We start from the raw sequence: 24,782 nt of genomic DNA, 5'->3' as shown, positions 1-24,782 counted from the left end.
GTGGTGGGCCCAGTGCTGAAGGAGTGGCCATTCATAGTCTAAGCAAGAATTCATTCAGTATAAAATATATGAGCTGGTCTAAGAACTGAATGTTCTCTCAAAAACTATAAATTGGGAAACATGTATCAAGAGAACAACTCAGTATCAGAAAGGATGTCGAAAGGTAGAACTGAGCTAGATCACAGAGCCCACCCAACAGCCTGCACAGGGTGAGGTGTACAGACCTCAGTGCTGAATTTCTGAGGAGGGGACGGTCCAGTCTCTACAGGTGGTGAGGCCCAGCCCCACGTGCCCCTGCCCACTGATATCCAAGAGTTCCTTTGTTTCTTCACATGCATCTTTATAATAGAGCTCTTTGTTTGGGTTACATGTGTGGGCTCTGTCTCATGGAACCAAAATAAAAATTAAAACAAATACCATAATCAATATCCCTAAATCACCCACTGGACAGACGCTACTGACCTCATTTTTTTTCTTCAAACAAAACCAGTAGAATGTTGTTTAGAGATAATAAGTTCTTTGCCCCAGGCCACAAAGACAGTGAATGGTGAGCCCATGGCCTTCAACTTGGGTGTGTCACACACTTTTATTTTTCGACTGCCACAGGAAAATACAGGGGCATCTCAAGCCATGCATTGTCATAATTATAGTTTCCAGTATTCACTACGATAATTTGATTTTCACCTGGAAATTTGTGGGAGGTGGCAATGACTGTGCCTGATGGCTCAGGCCCACATCAGGGGTAATCTCAGACATCTCTCTTACCTAATTTTTATATGGCTCTTAACCTTTGAGAACATTGCAAAAATAATAATAATAATGCTGCAAAATCCTTGACGTAATGGTCTGCTAAGTAACCCTATATTTCTCAAAGTCTGGTATAATTATAACAAATAAGGCTGGTTTTTATTTTCTCCTATACTAAATTATTAATCAAAGCCTAGCCTTAAAGGCTTACTACTGAGAGTTAGCATCCTGAAGGAATGAAGGCAGAAGTTTGAGAAAGAGACCTGAAAAACTCACAACACAGAATGAGGGAGGTGACAGAAGATACAGGGAAATTTGAAGACAGTCTCTTTAAAAAATCTCTTTCATTTGCATAGCATAGTGCAGTTTTTAACGTGCTTTTATACAAATCTCATTGAACCTTATAACAACCCCAGAAAGGCAAGGGGTGCAGCTATTATTATTATTCCCATTAAATAGACGTGAACACTGGGACTCAGATAAGAAAACTGACTTGTCAAAGACAACACAATTATTAACATGGCAGAGCTGAGTCTTGAATCAGGGTCTTCAAACTCCTTGATTGTTGCATAGCCTATGACACCATGAAAGCTGAGTAAACGTAAATACAAAGTTACTAAGATCAATAATTTCAAGATTCAGAGGTAAGAAGACTGGTGGATACATCTGTAGGAACGGATTCCAGTTCCTGCACTGCTATCAGTGAGCTGTGGGACTTGGACTGGGTCTTTGAAACTCACTCCTCCCATCAGCCTCTGCTCCAGATCTCATGCTTTGTTAGTTTTGATGGTCCGTTATCCTGTGGGCAGTGCTTAAAATATTATCAAAATCAAAGCTGAGGTAGAGAGGAAGAGATGCTTGGTGGTCTTTGTCAAAGACACTGACTTGGGATGATCAGATTCTATCTCGAAGATGAAGGAAGGCAAGCTAGCCTTGGCTTCTATACTTTATTTTCTATTACCTATAAAGTGATGGATGTCAACCCTGTGAAGTCTCATGAGAGGTGTTTAGCTGTCTTCATTTTATGTTCTAATAGACTCAACAATGTTGCCCCCTTGATGATGATGCTACAGGTTAGGTATTAAGGTATGGAGCATTTTAATCTCCATTTTGTGAAAGAGGAAGGTTAAACCTAGAGAAGATAAAGTACCTTGTCCAAGGTCGCATTTTAGGTACCAGAACTGGAGTACAAGCCCTTTTCATGTGACTTTAAAGCCTGAGTTTTTGATCATTAGGCTGTCATTCTATGATCTATAAATCATGGTAGGCTGCTGTGTACTCTTTTCCCCAAAGCTCTGGTTTTGGATCTTTTAATTTCCCTTGGATATGCCAATAATATCAAAGAAGTCAAATTACTTCTAAAAGGACACTACTAAGTGGATGACAGAAGAATCAGCCCAGCTATAGTTTATTAATTTTCCAATTTGAGATAAAATTGGCCCAGAGAAGGAGTTTAGCAAAGAGACAAGTGGATATGGAGAAAGTCCCCTTTTATTTTCCAGGTGGAAGGAGGGCAAGGGTTGCTCATGGGAAAGGATTTTCACTCTCTTGTCATCTTTTTCCTCCCTCTGGTCATCAGTATCCTCGGCATTGACTACAGGAATCCAAACACTCAGACTATTACACAAAGAATACTATGATGAAAACCCTCCTTTTCCAGAAGACTCCTTGATTCATGCAGTTCAGTAGAACCCCGTCATCTGTTTTGGTCTCACACTCAGTAGGAATCCCAATTCTTGCCTCATCATTGGTTCAATTAAGAGATACGTGGCTAAAGAAATAACCTTCAGAAACCTACTGTTTTATTTACTGAAGGGATATTGTTGAGCATATTATTTGTTACAATACACATTCACTAATTTATAAGAACAGGAAAAAATTTTAAATTGAAGTATAGTTGATTTATAATGTGTTAGTTTCAGGTATACAGCAAAGTGATTCAGAAATATATATATACACACATACATATACATATATATATTCTTTTCCATTATAGGTTATTACAAGACATTGAATATAGTTTCCCGTCCTATACAGTAGGTCCTTGTTTTTTATCTCTTTTATATATAGTAGTATGTATCTGTTAATCCCAAACTTCTAATTTATCCCTCCTGCCCTCTTTCCCCCTTTGGTAACCATAAGTTGTTTTCTATAAAACAGGAAAAAGTTTCTCAAATCTCAGCACAAATATTGGTTGTATGGATCTTACAGATCCCATACAGTATGCAATATAGAAACTGATTATATTTCTTTCTTTGCATTGGCTATTAGGAAGCTCTGAGCCAAATTTGTACCACCCTCCCCCCAGACTGCAGGGCTTTATAGCATTCATTCTCTTTGTATCCTAACACTCAACATCATCTTAACCTTCTCAATGCTTTGGAGTTTCCCTTTAAAAAAATCTTAAACTCTGTTTAAACTTAAACTTATTGTGCATCAGAATTTCCAGGAGTACCTGTTAAAACACAGATTGCTGGGCCTCATCCCTGAGTTCCTGACTAAGTAGGTTTGTGGGGGAGGTCCAAGAATTTGCATTTCTGACAAGTTTCCAGGCACTGCTGCTGCTGATCTGGGGAGCACACTTAGAGAATCACTGCTGCATCATTTCTTTTTAAGTGAGTTCAAGTTGTTTTCAGAATGAGACCAGGTAAAAATTAATAGGTGATGATTAAATAGATAAGAAAATGAAAAGCTCCCTCATTGTCTTCCAGGGCAGTTGAATTTTTTGATCCTAGTCCAGAGCATTATATTTACTCTTGTTAAATGTGGTCTTATTAGATTAGGTTCATCATTCCAATTTGTCTGGCTCTTCCTTGGATCCTAATTCTTTTAACCCCAAAATTGGCTCTTCCTCTTGGATTTCTGTCCTCTGAAAATTCAGTTACCACGCCATTGACTTTTATGTCCAAATTGCTGATAATACTGGACAGGCTGTCATATTCCTGGTTACTAAGATCACAAAAGATGTCATGGAGGGAATTCAAGACATAGGACTAGTGAATATGTTTTCCATTTCTTTATATCATGAGCTCTTATGATTCTCTGAAATATCTCCAAGATACTTTGAATTTGTGTGTAATAAGTACTCAAGACTATGAGCCTCACTCTTTGTGGGCAACAGTAGTCAGTGCCTTCCCCTGATAGCAGTAATTGCTGACCACAGCATGCAGACTGACTGAGCCTCCAGTCCAGTCATTTTGTGGATGCATGTCAGGATCATCGTGATGTTTTACATATACATATATATTTTTTCTAAATATGCACATCCTGGCCCCAGCTTTGTGAGTCTTTTTCACCCTGACACATATTCTCATGTGCCATTAGCACTGAGGAAAACTGCTCTAGTAGCCCCAAATCATCTGTTCCCACCAAGAAGACTGTCCAAGAAGAGATGGACCCTTTCTGAGACGGGTTCTCATGTAGGGCTTTGTGATGGTTGGAGGGGCCCCCAAGAAGCTAGCAGATGTCTGGACACCTCCATTCTCATTTCTCAGGTGATGGGGCATGGGGAGAAAAGGAATTATTTGTGGCTAGTAATTGTAACAGATAACATTTATGGTGTGCATACTAGGCATCAAGTATGGTGTTGTGTTTTTTAAGTGTGATCTTTAATTTTTACAACAACCAAACCAATGCTAAGAGATAAATGGCATTACCCGCATTTTACAGAGAACAAAATCGAGACACATGGAGGTTTACAAAGTCAAGGGGTGAAGGCAAATGATGTCTACAGAGGCTACTGTACTTTGCTTTCCTTTTGAGAGACCATCGCTTAATTTTCCCAGTTACAAAGTGGGGACTTCCCGACTCATCTGTCACATTATATACCAAGCAGGCACCTAGTATTGGATATCCAAAGTTAACAGGGGGCTCAGCTTCTCATGGGGAAACAGAATCATAAAAGCTGATCACAGTATGGTGTAATGAGTGGTTTTACAGAAGTGTAGGCAGAGGGCTCACACAGTCACCAGGAGATGTGCTAACAGACCAGATAACCATGAAGTCAAAACATTGACCCCCTGCCCCCCGAAAGGTTTTCCCAAAGAATTGTTCTAGGGGGTCTTTGCAATATTTTTAAATCGTGAGCTTTCACTTTCTGACTCCTCCTCAAGTGGGATGCTGCTTCTCCTTGAAACTTAGTTTTTTCATCTCAAAAGTGGGTCAGTAATACCCTCACCCTCTCAGGTATTGTTGTGGATTGCATGTTACAGTACACATAAAATAGAGTGTCTCGCACACCAGAAGTACTCAGTAGGTGTGAGCTACTGTCATCATCACTGCCATCATCACCACCATCATCATCACACAAAGAAGGTGTCCCATGTCAGGCTCCCTGGGAAGCAGCCCCAGAGTCTGAGATTTGCGTGCCAGAGGGTTGATAAGGGAGTATTCCAGGGAATAGCGCCCGTGTGGGTGTGAGAGAAGCTGGACCGGGTAGAGGGAGAAGTTGAACACTGATGTGATAGTAAGACGACTCAATTTATCCATGGAACATTCAAGAGCTAGGACAGCCCCTTGAGTCACTGTGAATCAAAGCAAGGGGACTGAATCTTTTTAGCCTTGCATCAACTGGTCATTGGATGAGAGCTGCCTCCAGGGAGGGCTTCCAGTCTGGGGCAAGGATGCTCCCTTCAGCTGAGGGAAATCCCTCAGGAGGGATGCAGCTATGAGCCCTCAGCAGCCATCCCTCCTGGTTGCTGGGGGAATGAGCGCCTGGGGGTTGGGGTGGACCCCAGTGTCCACTACATGAGGGGTGTTGTAATCTTCCTTTTTAGGTTTTTTTTTTTCCCCTCATGGGTACAGAGCAGTTGTCACTGATGGTATTTACAGAGGTGTCGTTTGCATGGTAGTCCCTGAGGAGGAAAGGTCTAGGGGTTCTTATAACCAATGCTGAGAAGGCAGAAAAGAGAATGAGGTCTTTAAATTCGGACCTGAAAGATTGAGAGGAAAGGGAAATGGAAGATTTGAAGAGATCAAAGCATCAAGGACCAGATGAACTGTCAAAACACAGGCAAGAGTTGATCTTAAATGCTCTCAATACAAAAAAGAAACGGTAACTATGTGATGGGATGGAGGTGGCAGCTAATACTTTGGTGGTAATCATTTTGCAATTTATAAATGTATCAAATCAACACTTTGTACACTTTAAGCTGACACAGTGTTATGTGTTGGCTCTATCAGTCATGCTGGAGAAAAGAACAGAAGAGTCTCTTACAGGATTTTATAGACAGGTTTCAGCTGTGAGAAATATACATGCAGGGATGGTAAATTGCATGGGGAAATCCACAAAAAAGAGTAGCTCAGGGCCTTCTATGTCTGAGGGGAGTCAGAGATCACCGGATGCTGGAGGAAACTGGACGTCAGGGGGAACATTGTCACATTTCAGATGGGAAGTCTGGAATCCCCTGCCTGGGTGAGCATCAGGACTCAGGATCCGCGGCAGCCTCTGCTGGCTCTAGTAAGAGCGAAAGGCTCCTAACGTGAGGCTTCGAGCAGAAGCAGCGCCCAAAGCTGTGCCCTTTTGCCTTCATTCTGCTCTTGCTGCTGCTGTGTTTATTAAACCATTTAACTCCATATCCAAGTGGGGCCAAAGAAGCGCATGTTTGAGTCTTTCCCTCATTTTCCCAGAACTGAAGTTCTTGTTTTTTGTTTCTTCATCACAGCTGTTAGCTTGAAAATGTCTAGGACAATAGGCATTGATCTCAGAAAGTCTTGCTCCCAATTCTTTTTTTTTTTTCCTTTTTTTTTTTCTTCTTGGCTTTAAGTACTTGGTTTGTTACCTCAAGACTATGAAAATAGACTAATACAGATCTGCTATGGAAGGAGAAAGCACTCTTCGTCTAAAACAAGGATACCTTTTATGCGCAACTCAAGTGGCATCTCCCCTTTGAGAACAGCCAGAATGGTCCTGGATGAACCTCAGGAGACAGAAGCCACCTGTGCTCTGTCAGAGGTTGGAAAGACTGTGTCATGACAGATGAAGAGAAGAAACTAGTAGTTACCAGTGGGGAGAGGATGAGGGGAGAGGCAGGAAGGGGTGGGAAGTTGAGAGGTACAAACTACTATGTATAAAATAATTAAGCTGCAAGGATGGATTGTACAGAACAGGGAATATAGCCAACAGTTTATAATACCTATACATGGAGTATAACTTTTTAAAATTGTGAGTCACTGTGTTGTACACCTGAAACTTACATAATATTGTACATTGACTATACTTCAATTTAAAACAAAAAGAATGCAAATACGGCAAAAAAAAATTATAGGAAAGAGGAAATAAACCCTGAATGAATTATTTTGCTTCTGCTAAGATCTTCATCAGCCAGCATGCACGCTACTCTTCAAGTCCTTCAGCCAAGAATAAATAACTAAAAACTGATGTTAGAACTGATTAAATAATTTGAAATGATATGTAAGCAAAAGAGACAGGAGAGAAATTTTCAACTCAAAACTTTTCAGCTCCACCATATTTTCTAACAGACTGTCATGTCTGATGCTAAAACATAGCATGGGATAGTGTTGAGACTGAATTCTTTAAAAAAATTGTTTCTTAATTTAAAAAGACTTTATTGAAGTATAGTTGATTTACAATGTTCATTTCAGGTGTACAGCAAAGTGATTCAGTTATACATATATATTCTTTTTCAGATTCTTTTCCACTATAGGTTATTACAAGCTATTGAATAGAATTCCTTGTGTTTTACAGTAGGTCCTTGTCGTTTATCTTTTTTGTATATAGTAGTGCTTATATGTTAATCCCAAACTCCCAGTTTATCCCTCCCCACCACCCATATCCCCTTTGATAACCATAGTTTGTTTTCTGTGCCTGTGACTATTTTTAAGTTGTAAATAAGTTCTTTTGTATCCTTGTTTTAAAAGATTCCACATGTAAGCACTATCATATGATATTTGTCTTTCTCTGTCTGACTTACTTCACTTAATGTGATCATCTTTATGTCCATCCATGTTGCTTCAGGAGCCTGTAGTCTAAAGGAAACTTCCTGGTTTAAAATATGACTTCCCCACTTAAAACAAACCAACCCCCCAAAAAAACCCAAAAAAGCTTTCTGGTTACAAGTACACTGTTTTCCTTCTGTTCCCAGAGAAAATAAAATATAAATAAGATTTAAACAAATAAAAAGAGTGCGTACAGGATGCTCTGATTCCCTTCTTCCTGTTAGTGGCTGCGGCTCCTGACCCCCGTCCCCTCCATGTCTGGCTCCGCGTGATCCTGCTCACCTTATCTAATCATTCTTTTCAGACGTGAAACATCAAGTTCTCAAACACGTCTGATGTTTTTCGTTATCTACCACTTTACTTTCTAAGTAAATAATGCTGTTGTTGCCCGTCCAGATCGTTTATCCATCACCTGTGGACAGAGGATGAGGGCAACACAGCCTGAGCTATCCTTGTCCAAGTGTGTTGTGCCTCTGAGAAAAGAAATATACTCAGATCCTGTGTCCAAATAAGGATTCAGAACACACCTCAGTAGTAGTTCAAATGGAACAAAATGGCCAAGGAGATATACTGAGAATCTACATCTCAGGAGCCATTTTCAACAGAAACAGAAAGCACGATACGAATGGGTCCAAACCAAGCTGCACTTGATGCCAGGACTAACCCCTTGATTTCTGGACCTGGGGTTATTTATTTATTCTCAGCTACTCCTGGGGACACAGCAGGTATTTATTCCTAAGAAGGTTCCGGAAAAGGTTAAAATCTCCGTGTTAGATGTTCACGGAGTCATTGACTTCCAACAGGTGCCCGGCACTAATTGGTTATGTAGAACATTCAATCTCATTTAATTTAAATTCAACAGACCCTCCATGGTTTGGAGCTCGGGGCACTAAGGTTACAACAGTGACAGTGACATCTCTGCTTCCCAAGAGTTCAGAGAGCAACAAAATAAATGGCTTCACAATAGGACAAGTCCCCAACAGGAGGTGGGACCAGGGTCACAGCTAGCACAGGGAGGGCAGCTGTTAACTGACTTTGCAAGTCATGGAAGCTTCCACAGGAAAGTGCCACTTAGGAAAGGCTGTGCCCTCTGCTCCCCTTCTCTCTACCTCTCCAGCCTCATTGTTATCCGACAGGGCCAAGTGGTTCCTACTTGACTTCTCACTGGAGCCCCCGTCAGGCAGGGTTCCATAAACAGTCCATTTCAGCTATAACATGACAGTTACCTCCTAAGTCATTGCTGTTGATAAAAACAATGTTTAGTAAAACAGTTGTTTCAGTAGGGAATGTGGGATGAAGACCAGACCAGCATTGTCCAGTAGAACATTCTGCAGGGATGGAAATGGCCTATATCTGTGCTGTCCAATGAGACAGCCACCATGTGTGGTTACTGGACCCTTGAAACATGGCTAGGACGGTTAAGGAACTGAACTTTTAATTTTAGTTCATTACTATTGAAATTTAGTTAGCCTAAGAAGGAAGCAGTAGCAGAATCACTACCTTTCTGTCTTCCCCATAGACTGTGAACAACTCCAAGGCGGAGAGTTTGTCTGAAAATCCATCTTTTAGTGTTCATTAGCACAGGGCATATTCTAGCCTCACCAACGATTCCTCCACTGAAGCTGTAAGTAGGAAGATACCTACGGGTGATTCAAGCTCCTTCCTTCCGTCTTCCTGCTCAGGGGAATTACTGGTTTGCAGCCTTGTGTAGTAAGGGGGGAAATGAGAAGATCAAAGACCTGCTTGATTGATGTGCTTTGGGAAGAGCAAATATTTATTCTGGAAGATAAAAGAATTGGTGTGGAAAGGTGAGCAAAGAGAGATGCAAAAGACAGGAGATCGCAAGGGCCGGGTTGGAGTCTGGGAGAGTTTGAAGAGCGCAGGGAGAGTGTCTGGAGGGAGCAGGAGGCACTGAGGGCATGTAAATGGAAAGAGGGATTTTTTTGAGAAGTTTTTCTCCATAGCACAGGTGTATCCAGCTTTGGTGTTTTCTAAAGGACTCAAGAGAATTTGACAGTGCTTCTCAATTATGTTGGAAATCGGGCTTCTCTTCAGGAGCAAAAGGGCCCAGCTAAATCCAGGATAGGAAAGGGGCAAAAAAAAAAAAAAAAAAAAAAAAAGAATAGGAAAAGGAAAGAAAAATGTTAAAAGAGCAAAATGAAAAAATCTCCCACAAGTGCTGCTGGATGAGGGCAGAAATGTGGACTCCCAAGTAGGTGGGAGGGCGCAAATTGCCTTTGCTATTTACTTCCTACGAAGTAGCAGTCCCAGAGGCATGGACTGTCTCCTCTGTGGTCAGACAGAAAGGTTCCACAGGATCTGAAAGCAGGTAGATAAACCTGAAAGGACTGTTTAGGGAGGGTAGGTGTGGTTTTAGCTGCATTATGCATCCCCAGTTTGGGCTGCAAAACACTGAGTCAGAGTTTATTACAAGGTCCCCAGTCGGAACAGTTTTAGTGAGTTTAGCTGGAGGATTAAAAGAATCCAATTATGGAATCATTGAGACCAATCATAGGAACGGTGGGTTTAATAGCTCCCCATTAGCTGATTGAACTAGGTGTTGCATAGATAAATAAAATGCAGTTCTTTCTGATCTTAGGCCAGAATTTTTTTTTCTTAAAGAAAGTCTGTAACTTGAGAGATAGTCTATTTAAAGAAGCAAGTGTGTCTGAATAGGGAGGAAGGGGAGGGGCTCTGTAGAGTGCAGTTTGAAAGCCTCATCAGAGTTTACTATAGAATTTAGATTCTGAGCCAGTGAGGCTGCCTCACTCTGTATCTATTTGCAGGAAGGGCAGATAAGCCTTCTAGGGAAAAGAGGAATAGTCACCCTAGGAAAAGGGAGTCGGAGGACACAAGCCTGGATGAAGAAGCCTGTGGCACTAGAAGACAGATTGCCTCTGAATGTGGTCGGTGCTGCTCCTCAGATTGCCCTTCAACTTCAGGGGCTTGTGTCTAGGATGGAACTGGAAAGAGTGGATGCAACATGCATGGAGTTAAGGCCTTGGAGAGAGGTAAACTGTGACTCAAATCCCAGTTCTCTTTGTCGTATTAGTTGTGTAATTTTAGTTCCCTTACCTCCTTGATCTCATTCCTTCATCTGGAAAATGTTTGGTATCATAGGAATTTCTGTAGAACACTTAGCACGGTGCCCGTGGAACACAAAAAGCACTCAATAAAGGTCATTATGGTAATACTGATGATAAATAATGAATGACCAAAGGGTCATTATTATTAGCTCCAAACAACAGGAACATTAATACATAAGGTGGCGGCATATGCTATTTCTAACCTGTCTTGAGTGGAAAGGGGACTACGGCCTAAGCAGAGGGCCAGGCTCCTCCAATTGAGATGCAGAGAAAGATGAGGAAACACGCTGCATGGATTCAGTGTATGTTAGGACCAGGACAGGGCAACAGAAGAGGGCCAGAATCAATGGGGGAACCAGAGCTGTGTTTCTGAGGACCCAGACAACACCCCCTAAGAAACCCTTGCAGCTATCTGGGAGGTGTTGAAGGTGGGGGTCCTGATACATATGACAGAGGAGAGGAACAGAGTCATGGACATACTATTTGTTTTAAAAGGTTATTCTTTTTTCACCCCCAGTAGTTTTAAATATTTACTCATTTATTTTCCAGTTTTATGGAGCTATAATTGACATTGAATTAGTTTAAGGTGTGCAACATAATAATTTGATGTATGTATTTATTGCACCATGATTACTGCAATATGTTGCTTAGTTAAATATTGTAACATCCAAGCTGGTGGGGCCTGGGGTCCCTAGGTGTACAAGCATTGCAGGAACACTCGAGTAAGTGCTCTTGGAATAACTGTCATCAGAAGCAGCATGCTGGCTTCTCTCCAAGAGCCCTGGCCTCCAGCACCCGATGAAGCCAGATGTCAATAAGGAGGAAATTACAGAGCATCTTAGGAAGTCAGAGACCCACATTTCTCAGCCTTAGGAAAGTAGTTATTAGTGCAAAAAGTGAACTTCTGGTTTCAGGAGAACAGAATGTGTTAGGTACAATTCTCCAAAATCATAGCTCCTTTGGTGCTCTTTCAAGTCCTCCTCTAAGACCTGCATGCTGGAGAGAGGTGGTGCTCTGGTCAGAGACAGCTGAGGTGACAGAGGGAGCCTGAAGGCACACTGGCTTGGATGGGCCACTGTTTGTGTGAGGAAGGTCCTATTTACAAGGGACATGGCCACTTCTGCACACATGCACACCTAACATTTGGGGGAAAGTCGGTAACATACTCACTCATTCCCCCAAACATTTATTGACTGCCTACTGTTAACCAAGCACCAGGCTGGGTGTTCACCAGTTAAATGATAATAGAAGTTCTGGAATATCCAAGATGACCAGAGATTTAAAAGCTGATGGGCCTCAAAGTTGAAAATATTGTGTATGTTATTTATTAATGATTCAATAACTTTATGCTAAGAAATGTAAGGTCCCCAGAGAGGGAATGGAGCTGCCTTCTCCAGTCCCCTCTCTGAGTTGTCACTTTTTCTGGGTGAAGAGTCTCCTAACCCCCATGCTGGCTGCAATCTTGATCCATCCACTGTGCTTCTTACCTGTGAGTTGTCTGATAACTGCCCTCCGTTTCATTGAGAGTATCTACCCTGCCCCCCCCCCCGCCCACATACACATATACACACACCACACACACATACTTCATGAGTTCCTGATGGAGCCGTCAATCATGATGCTCCATTCTTCTGGCTCAGGGTAGGAGGGCATGAGGCACCAATGTGGCCCAATCACAGCACCTCATCCCCTTGGACCAGACAGAGAGAGAGAGAGAGAGATTGATTCATGAAGGGCCAATCAGATTCCTTCCCTGATACATGAAAATTGGGAGAAGAAAGTTCTCTTTGCACTGGGACTTGCTCAACTTACAGAAGGCAGCTGAAGCAAAAGGCCACCATCTTGCCAGGTCTCAAGAAAGCAGCTCATTGCGGTAGGAGCACCTGGGAAGCAAACCCACGAGGAGAGAAAAGATAAAAGATGGAAGGAGAAGGAAAGGGGAAAGCCTAGAAGTCCAGGGATAAGTTCATTGTGATGGTCAGCATGGCTGAAATAAAGGAAAGAGAAGTCAGAGCAGAAGTGACCAGTCTTCCTCTTGAAGATCGTTAAGCTTGGCCTAGCTTCTGGAACATAGTTGGAGCACAGTACATTTTGGTTCCATTTCCTCCCTTGTCCTTCAGGAATTCATCAGGATGTTCTTCTTATGTCATACCATGGTGGCATGTCCAGTTTGGGCTACTTTTTGTTTTTAATATTTTATTTTAATTTTTTTATTTAAGTAGAGTCAGTTTACAATGTATTAATTTCTGGTGCACAGCACAGTGGTTCAGTTTATATATATATATATTCCTTTTCATATTCTTTTTCATTATACACTATTACAGGATACTGAATATAGTTCTCTGTGCTATACAGCAGGACACTGTTGTCTATCTATTTTATATGAAGTAGTTAGTATCTGCAAATCCTGTCTGGGTTATATGTGATGTTAGGGCCTTGTATCCTTTGGGGGAGACATGTGGATTCTGAATCCAGACTCCATTCAGAAAACTTTATGAAGTATGGAAGGACTTTCTTGTTTTTGGGTTTTTTTTTTTAAAATATAGTTGATTTACAATGTTGTATTAGTTTCAGGTATAGTGACTCAAATTAGTAAAATTTCAATTATATATGTGTATATTCCTTTTCAGATTCTTTTCCATTATAGGTTTTATATGTTCTTGAATATAGTTTCCTGTGCTATACAGTAAGACCTTGTTGTATAATAGTTTGTATCTGCTAATCCCAAACTCCTAATTTATCCCTCCCCCACCCTTTCCCCTTTGGTAACCACAATTTTGTTTTCTGTGTCTGAATCTGTTTCTGTTTTGTAAATAAGTTCATTTGTATAATTTTTTTTAGATTCCATATATAAGTGATATCATATGATACTTGTCTTTCTCTGTCTGACTTACTTCACTTAGTATGATAATCTCTAGGTTTATTCATGTTGCTGCAAGTGGTATCATTTCATTCTTTTTTATGACTGAGTAGTAGTCCATTGTATAAATATACCACATCTTGTTTATCAGTTCATCTGTCAGTGGATGTTTAGGTTGCTTCCATGTCTTGACTATTGTAAATAGTGCTACTGTGCATTTTGGGATGCAAGTATCTTTTCAAACTGGAGTTTCCTCCAGATTTATGTCCAGGATTAAGATTGTTGAATCATATGGTAACTCTATTTTTAGTTTTTTAAGGAATTGAAGGGACTTTCTAATGTCCTTTTTTAAAAAATATTTCTTCCTTACCATTTATATATATTACACATATACTATATGACAAGGACTTCATTCACTCAACAGATATTAAATGTGCCAACATCATTGCTAGATACTTTAGACATGATATCTCTTTTTATCCTGACACAAAATTATCCCATTGGTATTATAATTGTACCCATATTACAGATAAGAAAATTGAGGTTTCAGAAGGCCAAGTTATTTCCCCAAGGTTATGTAGGTTACCAACACAATCAGATCCAGCACTGGAATCCATATCTGTTTCCCTTCAAACATTAACTCTTTGATAAGCAAAAAGCATCCTGCCTTCCATCCAGTTTGGGTGTTCAGTCAGTGCCAACCCAAGAAATGAATCATTATCATTCTTCTCACAGAAGATAATTATCCTGCTTTGGGCTCTGAGGATTCCAGGTGTTTGGAGAAGTTAGGAGTAAAAGGACACAATGCTTTAACCTGCCAAGGGGGTTCTGTTTGGGAAAGCACTGGTTGGCGTATTCCTGCCTCCAGCATGATGCTGGGGAAGAGGCTTGGCTGCACAGACAGAAGGAGATGCAGGACAAAAGCTCACTGCGTGCACATCAAGAAAACAGCACATTCAAAGATAAAATTGCCCCTGTCGCTGAAGCATCTATTTTGTCCCTTGGGCCTTCAGATATTAAATGTACTCATTTTAGTACCATGGCTCCAACTGATGTTCTGCGTGAGATGGCACACAGAGGAATTGAACTAATTTGAGATTACATGCCTGCCGCCCTTTCCTATGAAGAGTCTCTTCTTGTATCTAATTAAACTTTTTCTTCTGTGAAAGTGCCAAGGTGCCAAAAAAGATCCATATTAAGAGTAAGAAGTAGCAGGAACTTGGAGTCATGGAGGGGTGCTCTTCCCCATGCCTGGATGAGCTTTGTTGTCAGCGTTGGATGTCAGTGATTTGCCCACAGTCATGGGATTTGGGTTCCTTTGAAGGAATGTGAACCAGACTCCAGAGGTTGGGCTGTTTTGCACACCCAGCTGTTGGAGAAATCCCTGCTGCCAGCCACAGATGGGTACACACGGAGCTGGTGTGAGGGGAGCAGTACATCAGTCCACGTCCATCCCCAACCCTGGGAATCAGACTCAAAAGCCAGCACCCTTCTCCCTCCTGCCAATGTAGTTTGGTAGGAGACAACCAGGACAGGGAACCAGAAGATAGGTTCAAGTCCCAGTTCTGTCTTTTGCAGCCCAGGTGACTGAGGGAGGGAATGAATGTTTATTGAGCACCTACTATGTGCAAAGAGCAGTCAGAACTGTCACAGGCTCTCAGCTAGCCTTCATGACAATATGAAAAAGTGAGTGTTATTACCGAGGTGATGATCCAGGCAAGTTGAAAATGCTGTTTGCTTAAGATCACATGGTGAAGTAGGGTTAGGGTCTGCACTCAGATCTGTTGTAGCTTCTCTCTATTTCCCTTCATCTCTGAGTCCCTTTTTCCTCTCTTAGAAAGTAAGGATGGTAGCCTTATGGGTTCTAAGGGTCAGATGAAAAATGATGAGGATGGTAGGCTTTATGGCTGCAAAGATGCTACAGTGGAAAGTAGGATGAACTTGAGTATCAGTCATCACTCCCTTTGCCCATCATGAGCCACCTGCCATTGGCTTCTGTATAATTAAGATCAGGCTGCTGTTTATGGGAAACTGCTCTATGTCAGATGTTCTGTAAGACATTCTGTAGTTCCTTTTTCTATGAAATAGAAGAATGACTGATTTTGGGCTTCCTTTCTTCCTCAAATTGCTGAGGAGAAAAGAAGTGCATTCCATTATTGGATGAAGAGCAGACATTGTCACCATCATGAGCCCCCACCTGGGAGGACACAGCGAATGGAGGAATACAAACTTCAGTGAATAATAAAGACCCCTGAAGTGGCATCTCCATCTTTTCATCACCAAATGGGGCTCAGTGTGACTCAGCAGAGTCATCCTCTCCTGTCGAATCCTGATTGCTCCATCCAACACAGAGTGATTTGAGAACACTTTATTCCAATGTCTGTGCCCTAGTAGCTCCTGGCTTGAGTATTAGAAATGCTCCAAGCAATTTCTCAGTTTTACAAACATCTGTACCACTTAACCACGTACACCCCATTGGTTTATTTGAATAAACACAGGGAAGATCATATTGGCCATATTTTGCATTGCATTGACCTTGTCAGGGACAGTTTAATGCTGTGTTGTTTGGGGACATTCTGCACTCAAGTTGCCAATGTAGCATAGCCCAATGGAAGCAAAGGAGACAGAGGAAGGAACCCACGTGCCTTGAGTGGATCCAAAGAGTGGTGACTGCGTTTAATCAGCATGGGTATTCTGGGCCAGTAGTCATAGCAGTGTGATCCTAGGTGGATCCCTAAAGCATCCCATACCTCAGAAATGGAGGGAAAGTAGATGTGGTTCAAAACACAATGGCCATTTTTGGGGGGCAAGATGGCCCCATGCACCTTTGAGTCTTATCAATTACACTTTAAACCAGTCAAGTGGATTCATGGTTCTTTCTCTGTATTCCTGTTTCCTGTCTTTGTGTATGTCTGCCTCTCTGTGTCTCTTGGTCTTTCATTGTCTGTCCTCTCTCTCTCCACTTTGTGCTTTGTCACTGTGCCTCTCTGATAATCTGCCTCCCACATGTAAAGAGTCCAGGAACAAGGCAGACTTGGATTTTTACACTGCTCTTGCACTCCGCACATTCTGATCCTCACTAGTCTCTGAATGTCAGTTTCCCCATCTTTAAAATGGAGATCGCAACATTGATCTTGTTGAGTTGCCATTAGGATAAAATGAAACAAAGAGTATATAGCTGGCAACTCAGTTTCTGGCTCTTAACAACTGCTTACTAGATATTAGCTCCCTTCCCACCTCCAGTGCACTTTCCCCTTGTGATCTATTAAGATCCTGCCAATCTGTTGGCTTTCCTCTAGTGTGGCCTGCCCTCGGCCCATTTTCAGATCAGCCAATGGAGCCACGACTTGCTGGTGCTATTTTTCATCCAGTTGGTTTCATTCCAGCAGTTTCCTGTGGCCTCTCACTGTAAATCAGTCTGGGAAAATAAACGTCCCCAATCCATTAGTGCCTTTCCACCACAAACCAATCTGAGCCACAAAACAGACAGGCTTGTTAATGGCTACTTAAGTACATTCCTGTAGCCCAATCTGGAGACCCTCAGCCTTGAGTCCTACCAGCTCCTGCGCAGGAGAAGCGCTGCGGTGACAAGACCACCTGCAGCAAAGGCAGAGATCTGACCTTCTCATTTGAAGGGGAGGATCCACGAACCCTGGTTTGCCTAGAACAGTTCCAGTTCGTCCCTGCTGTCCCAGAGTAATTATTAACAGTGCCCCTTTTACTCTCAAAAGTGAAAAGTTCTGGTATGAATGGTAAACGAGAGAGCGTATCCATGCAAACCAAGAGTAACACTTTAAACAATAATATCTAGCATTCCTTGACCACCTGCTTTGTGCCAGGCATCGCCATAAAGGTCTTTGTGTTCTGTGTCTCATTTAAATCCCCTTACGTCACTGTCAAGAAAGGGCCATCATTATCCTTATTTTATAGACTAGGAAGTGGAAGTTTAGAAGAGTCAGCAGCATGTTCAAGGTCAACCAGTGGAGAGGGCGCTGTTGCACCTCACTGAGATCCCTTTCACTGGCCAGTGCACCCATGCCCCAGCTGCTAGGAGAGCTGGCTGCTCAGAGCTCAGAGCAGTCCCTGTCTCTGCTTCCATGGGGAACTGCCCTCAGTCAAAGACAAGCCACCTCTGCTGGAGAGGCTCCACGCCCCCACTCAGGAAGCAGCCCAGAGCCCATAACTGACTGATGACCACCGGCAGGACCACACAAGGCTGCCCCCATTGCTTCCTGGTCAGATTGACTCTCTGGTACAACTCATGCTGCAGAACTCAACTCCTGGTGGGATCTAGCCGAGACCCAACCCTTGCTCGCTCCCTCCCCTGCCCTGTCCTGCTCCCCTCGCTCCTAATCTCCCAAAAGCAGCCCTTCCATCAACCACTTAAAAAAGCATCCCTTGCCTCCAAGGAATGAGACCTAAGATGTCCAGTTAGCAAGTGGCAGCCCTGGGACTCACGTCTGGGAAGGTCTCAGTCTTCATCACTAAGCAGATGTGATATAACATTGCCTCTATTATATACATGATTAAAAAGACGGCCTCCAAGTTACCAGGTCACCAGGAAATATGTCATATGGGCATAAATGTGACAGCAGTCACAATAGCAACTGCTGCTCACTTAGTGCCGATGTTGGACCTACCTCTTTCATGCATCTGATTCTCTCAGCACCATGATGTTCACTGTACTATCTCCATTTTGCAGTTGAGGCATGAAAAACTTGGGAAAGTTAAGAGATGGACCCACTGAGGTTGTTACACAGATCCATCTTTCTCCAAAAATGCAACATGCTTTTTCCGCTGGGCCACTTAAATCGCTTGCTGTGTAAGTTGTTCCATAAAGGATGTTCTTGTAACAATTTAGATAGAAGACTGGGCTGTCCCTCCCACCCGCATTCCCCACGTGGTGCTTTCTGAGCTGCATTTGACCATCAAGCCTCCACTTTGGGGGAAAAGTCATATTACTCTGGGAACAGCCAGAAAATGTTTCCTTAAGCCAGACATAAACAGATCAAAGGAGCCATATTCACGGAAGAAAGGAAAGAAAGCAGGCTTGAACGCCAGAGGTCTGAAGAGGTAGATCACATCTCTTGTGGCTTTTCCACAGAGGCAGACAAAATAGAATAAAAGGAAAACAGCAAGGCTTTAAAGAGAGACAAACCAGGATTCAGATCCTAACTACCTGTGTGATGTTTTTAGCAAATTACTCAACATCTCCAAGCCTCAATTTGCTGTACCATAATACTTCTTTCCTTGGACCATAAATGAGATTGGCAAATGAGATAAAAAAGCTATTTCCCCTGCCTCTTTTCTTCCATTTCCACAAAATTTATACATTAACCAACTTGGACCCTCATTCCAGGTCTGAATAATACTGGCTCAGATGGACTGTGCTTTATTATCAAGTGAAAAGCATATCCTATTTGATGATAAAAGCTTTCCATTAAAAATGGAGAATCAAAAAAAAAAAAAAAAAAGAGCAAGAGAGAGAGAACAGATAAAAGGGGAACCTTCAAGCAGGAGGCCATCAGCTGATTCATAAAACTATAGAATGAGTCATCCTGGCTCTCAAGGCTAAACTTACAATCAGTGGGCATCTTTGGCCAGCCAATCCTTGCCCAGTGGAGGAGGAAGGGCCCAGTGGGTGATCTTCACAAACCTATTTCAATCCCCCCTTGCGAAACTGATGAACTCCGCTTCCAGCTTGGGGAAATGAAAATCAATCTGGGCCCTTTGCAATTCTGTATTCCAAATGTCCACCCCCACTCCACCGCCACACACACACACACACACACACACACACACACACACACACACACACACACACACACACACACACACACACACTCTACAGCTCCAATGAAGAACAGGCTTGTGTGTCTGGCTTTGAAAATCAATCTCCTGCCCTTCTTCCTGACATTTATTGTTTCAAAATGCTTTAGTTCCCATCAGCATTTATGCAGGAAGGGAAAGGCTGGTGAACGCAGACAGACCTACTTGCACTACAGATGATGCTCTTTTCTTTCAAAAGTAGCTTCAACATTTTCACTCTCGGAATATACACTCTGACAAAGAGTCCTAGAACCCAGTCCTCTATTTGAATGGAGGGCCATAAATTACACACACACATAATATTTTTGACCAGAGGTCGAGGAACAAGAATTATGTATACATGGTTCTAATCTTACTGGGTAGATGGTCTTCCACCAGCAAGTGAAGAAAAATAATGACTCAAAGCATCTTTCCTCAGTCCATTCATTCAACCATAACTTGTGCATTCAAGCCATAACCTGGATGTACTGGGTGCCAAGCTCTGTGCTGGGAGTTGGGGACTTATTGGTGAGCGGGGCAGACTTCAGCTCTGCCTTCTGGGATCTAGCAGCTTGGTTCAGCAAGAGTTAACAAAACAGAACTGAATAGGATCCCCCAAAGCCTCATCCCCTGCCTTGAATTCCCCAGAGAGAGGCCCAGTATTTAGAGTCAAACATGACCAGCCCCACAGATGAGGAGCGAGCCAGAGACCAGCGCCCCCCTCTCTCCAGCTGCCTTCCAGTCTGGCGAATGAAACCCGCGCCTGCTCTCAAAGGGGAGGTGAAAGCTCCTTGCATTTTTTATTGCCTCTAGATAGTTCCCAGATTCTGGGTTTGGGAGTCTAACCTGGGAACCAGTGAGCTCGCTGCTGCTTTAGGGAGCAGTGTCTGTTGAGGGCTTTTGAAAACAGAGATGGCAAGTTCTAGGCCCATCTCACTGGGCTCCCAGCAATTTCCCCCTAAAAGCTTCCTATGCTGCAGCATGTACAACTCAGCGCTGGTCCAGTGAACCCCGGGGGTGAAACCTTCCTCCCCAGAACTCTGGCGAAATGATTATAAAGTGACAGCGCAAGAGCTCACAGTGAAAAAAAAAATGTGACAATGAATATATATATGTTCATGTATAACTGAAAAATTGTGCTCTACACTGGAATTTGACACAACATTATAAAATGACTATAACTCAATTAAAAAAGTGGTGGGTAAGAGCAAAAAAAATGAACAAATAAATAAAAATATAATTGATTAAAGCAAAAAAAAAAAAAAGTGACAGCACAAGAGAGGCTTGAACATTCCAGGAGGAATCCCAGCTGGGCGTGGGTCTGAAGTTCACCGGGGGTAAAATGGTGCTCAGACTGCTGAGCTCGTCCTGAGATGGGAGAGGGAGCTCGGAGATAGCAGTTGTTTGGTTGGTTGGTTTGTTTTTCCTCTTGGGAGAAACACCGAAGATGCTAGTGGGGAAGAGGGAGGGTTAAGCAGCAGCCACGGCCTCACCCTTCACAGAGCTTAGTTGCTGGGTACCTAACGCCCTGCTTCGCAGCCCCTCTCCGCTTATCTGGAAGGAAATGTAAAGGAGCGAGGAGGAGGAAGGACGTATTTCCCCAGCCCTCCACCCTGTCCCTTGCCCCACCAGGACAACAGCCTTGAGGTTTAAAAGATCGAATGTCACATCCTGGCCATGCCATTTAGTGGTAGCAGAATGATCTTGGGCAAATCACTCTCGAGTCCCGGTTTCCTCACCGGTAAAGGGGGACAATGAAGTACCTAACTCACTGGGTCCCTGGAAGTATTAAATAAGATCGCACACATAAAACTCTAAAAAAAACGATGGCTGGTACACAGGTAAGCCGACGGTTACTATTATTTTTGAGGCATGTTGTCATCAACTCCACTCTCCTAGCAGCTGAGCTATCCTACCCCACCGAGAGCGCCCGCAGCGCAGTCTTCCAGACCCTGAGCGCTGGGCGCCGCCACCCACCCTTCCCCTCCCAGGAGTTCATAGCCTCCTCTGGCCACCCCTACATCCGGCCTGGGGAGGGCGAGGGCCACCTCTCAGCATCCTCCCCAGCACCAGCGGCCGCCGGCCGCGGGGAGGCTCTGAGACCCGGGTGACGGCGCGGAGGAGGGCGCCCACGGAGGCTCTTCCCTCGGCAGCGTCCCCGCGGAGGCTCTGCCACCCGCTCCCCCGGAGCGCCGAACGCGCAAAGAGAGAAAGCTAGGAAAGCGCGGATACTGGACCAGGCTTTGACGCGGATCTTGAGCTCGCCGTCCTGCGGCTCGGGCATGGCCTTCCTGGTGACCCGCAGCTTGTTGAGTCCCCCAAAGCCGGCCAGCACCACGGCGCGCATCTCCTGGGCGTCCCCCAGGCGGTGAGAGCCGCCGCCGCCGCCGCCTTCCGCCGGCTCCTTGCCTGCCTCCTTCTCGATCATTTGCTCCGTCTCCTCCGCCTTCTCCACGCCTTCCTTGGCCATGGCGCGGGGCGCACGGGCTGTGGCGGCTGCGGCGCTGGGGTTTCGGGGATCCTCTCCCGCGGGTTCCTCCTGTTGAATGTGGGATGCTCGGCGGTACAATGGCTGCAGCCTCCGCGAGCGGCGACGAGGTCCACAGCCTCCGCCGTAATCCTCCCAAGAGCCGCGCTCACGCCCACCCCACCCCGCTCCCCACCTCTCTTCCCTGCCCAAGCGAAGCCTCAGCTGCAGTTTCTGAACCAGTTTCAAATCAGACTTTTAATCGTAGACCCAGAGCCCAGATTTTCGCAAGACTTGTGAATTAAACACGCAGACAGGACTCTGTGTCCTCTGTTGTGGGCGCAGTACTTCGTTATATACGGCGCAGGCTGGGCGCCTTGTAATGGACAGAGATGAATGTCTGTGCCTGGAGGATGCCTCCCCGCCCCAAGGTTGCCTCCTCTCCCACTGATCTGCGGGGGCGGGTGGGATGGACGGGAAATGGGGCCGTTTCCCAAATCACCGGTACCGGCGGCTGGGAGGACAGAGAGGTTCGGAAGGCAGGAACTGGAAATCCCACTCACTGTCTTGAAGAGTCCAGACCAGGGTTTTTGCACTCGGGACCCCCAGGGTTAGCGCAGATGCTCTTAACCTGACATCGCCAGAAGTATCATAGGATGGCTAATTCTCACCACCCGCACCATTTTGGGCCGTAAAGAGGCTCCAAAAAAAAAAAAAAAATCTGTACTAGAAAAGGGTCTTGTTCTTGTTTTGACTCCCCCCCCCCGAAGATCAGATCAGTGTGCACTCCCTCCTCAACACAGGCCTCCCGACACACATACACAGCAGTAACTGGTTTTTCATTTTTCGTTGTCTAGCCCTTTGAAAAAGAGCTCATAGAAAACCTTAGATTTTTGAGGAAAAAAGATGGGGAGATTGCCTTACAACAGTTTAAAGAAAGATGCAGTTAAGGAGTGATAGGAGTATATTCTAATTACTGTGCATCCATCCTTAGGATCTTGGGTGACTCTTTCAGTCTTTCAAGCCTCAACTTCCTCATCCTTAAAATGGGTACATTAAATTTGCATGTTTGCGTCGTGCTAAATGTTGGGTTAGATATGACTTTTGGTGACTCATGGTCCTGATCTTTGAGGAGCTCATTCTTGGAGCATGAGGCAGGGAGGACACAGACAACAAATAGACAGGACACAGTGAGTGGTATTGGTGCCTCTTCTCCCTCCCTTCTCCCTAGGCCTCTCTGCTTTAACATCCTGGCCTTCTATTTCTCAAAGAGTATTAAGTTCCCTCCTACCATCTGTAGTCCCTAGATCTGGAATTTATGTCCCACCGCCTTCATCTGGTGTTGACTCCTACTTCACTCCCAACTCAAGTGTCCATCCCTTGTGAGAGGCTCCCAAACCCCAGGCTGTGTTGACATCCTGTATGGTAAACTCTCATGGCAGTTTGTAACAGACTTTTATATGACTGCCTGAATGTCTTTTCCTTTTCCAACTGTGATCTTCATGTGAGTAGGAACTCTTTCTGTGTTTATCCAAAATGGTTTCCCGCAGGGGCTTAGCATATGATTGGTATATGGCAGAATATGCTCAGAAAAATGCTTGTTGAATGAGTGAATGAGTCTGTGAATGCAGATGCTACCATGGGAACCCAGGGGAGGGAACCATTAATTTGCTCCAGGGCATTGGAGAAGACCTCATGGGGAGGAAACTTGAGCCAGACCTTGAAAGTGAGCCCAGTTCCCCAGACAAGGTAGATCACCAGCACCTTCAGACACATAGAAAGGTGACAGGTGAAAGAACTCTTGAGAAGACACTGTCTTGTTCTGTGCTGGCTGAGCATCGGCTGTGTTTAGCAATCACTGGAGACTCGGCTGAAAGGTTGAAGATTTTTACAGACCGTGTTATAAAATGTAAGAGATAATCATGGAGGCAATGAGTACCCCTAAAGACCTAAAAAACAAAAATAAGGGAATGGCATTACCAGACTGCATTTCAGGACAATCACTTTGGCAATAAGTGGGTGATGGATTAGATGATAGAGTTATTGGAAGCATGGAGATCTGTTAGCGACTAGAGTGCAGACAGACAGATATACTAAATAAGAGCCTCAGCTAAGCCAATGGCTGTGGAGTGGAGGAGAGGACATTGAAAGGAAGCTGAACAGACAAGGTTTGGTTGGTGAATTGAATATTTGATTGTATACCCAATTGCCTAAATTATTAAGCGTGTTTACGTTGTGAGATACAGTGTTTAGGCTGGATTCTATTCTGAAACAAGAATTTGAGTTCCTGTGGTTTATTTTGGAGGTAATCCCAGGATGCTCCTGTCAGGAGATAGGAAAGTGAGATGGGAACTCAATAAATGCCAATATGGGTGCGTTAATGTGCAGATTACCACAGGGACCAATGGGGCTTAAATGCACAGGAGACCCTTAAGAGACAGTGTGGAACAATCCTCAGAGTTGCCTTCACTCAAGGAGTAAGGACATGGATATTTAAAACTAAAGTTTTCTGCAAATTGGCTAAGGGCTGTTCCTGGAAGTGTTAACTCCCTCGCATGTTCCATATACCTGGGCTGAGAGATCTCCCAGGCAGGATGCTCTCAGTAGGAAGCCATCATTTTATACAGGGAATGGTGAGTTCGAAGGGGATAGAGGTTTGACGCTGACAACATCTACAAGGTATGTTATTGTTTGGGGGTGTCTACTCTTCTAGACACTTTAGGGATGTGTTGTAATTTGATTCTCAGAATAACCTTATTAGATAAGCATCATTATTTCCCCTTTACAGAAGAGGAAACTGAGTCTTAACCTGGTGAATTATCATGCTCCAAGGAATGCAGTGATTATGGTCTGATAC

The 24,782-nt window shown here is 43.8% G+C and overlaps 1 protein-coding gene across 1 annotated transcript in view; it reads right to left on the bottom strand.

Annotated features, from left to right (window-relative positions):
• Nucleotides 1-22,039, bottom strand: part of VAT1L (vesicle amine transport 1 like) — a 125,752-nt gene extending 103,713 nt beyond the window's left edge. The window contains exon 1 of the mRNA XM_006178225.3: nt 21,696-22,039. Coding sequence (XP_006178287.3) covers nt 21,696-21,928 — 233 coding nt within the window. The 5' untranslated portion in view covers nt 21,929-22,039. The remainder of the gene's footprint in view (nt 1-21,695) is intronic.
• Between the last annotated feature and the right edge of the window lie 2,743 nt (nt 22,040-24,782).

This window comes from Camelus ferus, chromosome 9 (genome assembly GCF_009834535.1).
Source record: "Camelus ferus isolate YT-003-E chromosome 9, BCGSAC_Cfer_1.0, whole genome shotgun sequence".
Lineage (NCBI taxonomy): Eukaryota > Metazoa > Chordata > Mammalia > Artiodactyla > Camelidae > Camelus > Camelus ferus.
The sequence above is the reverse complement of the archived record's forward strand: the minus strand, read 5'-3'. Positions and strand labels throughout refer to the sequence as shown.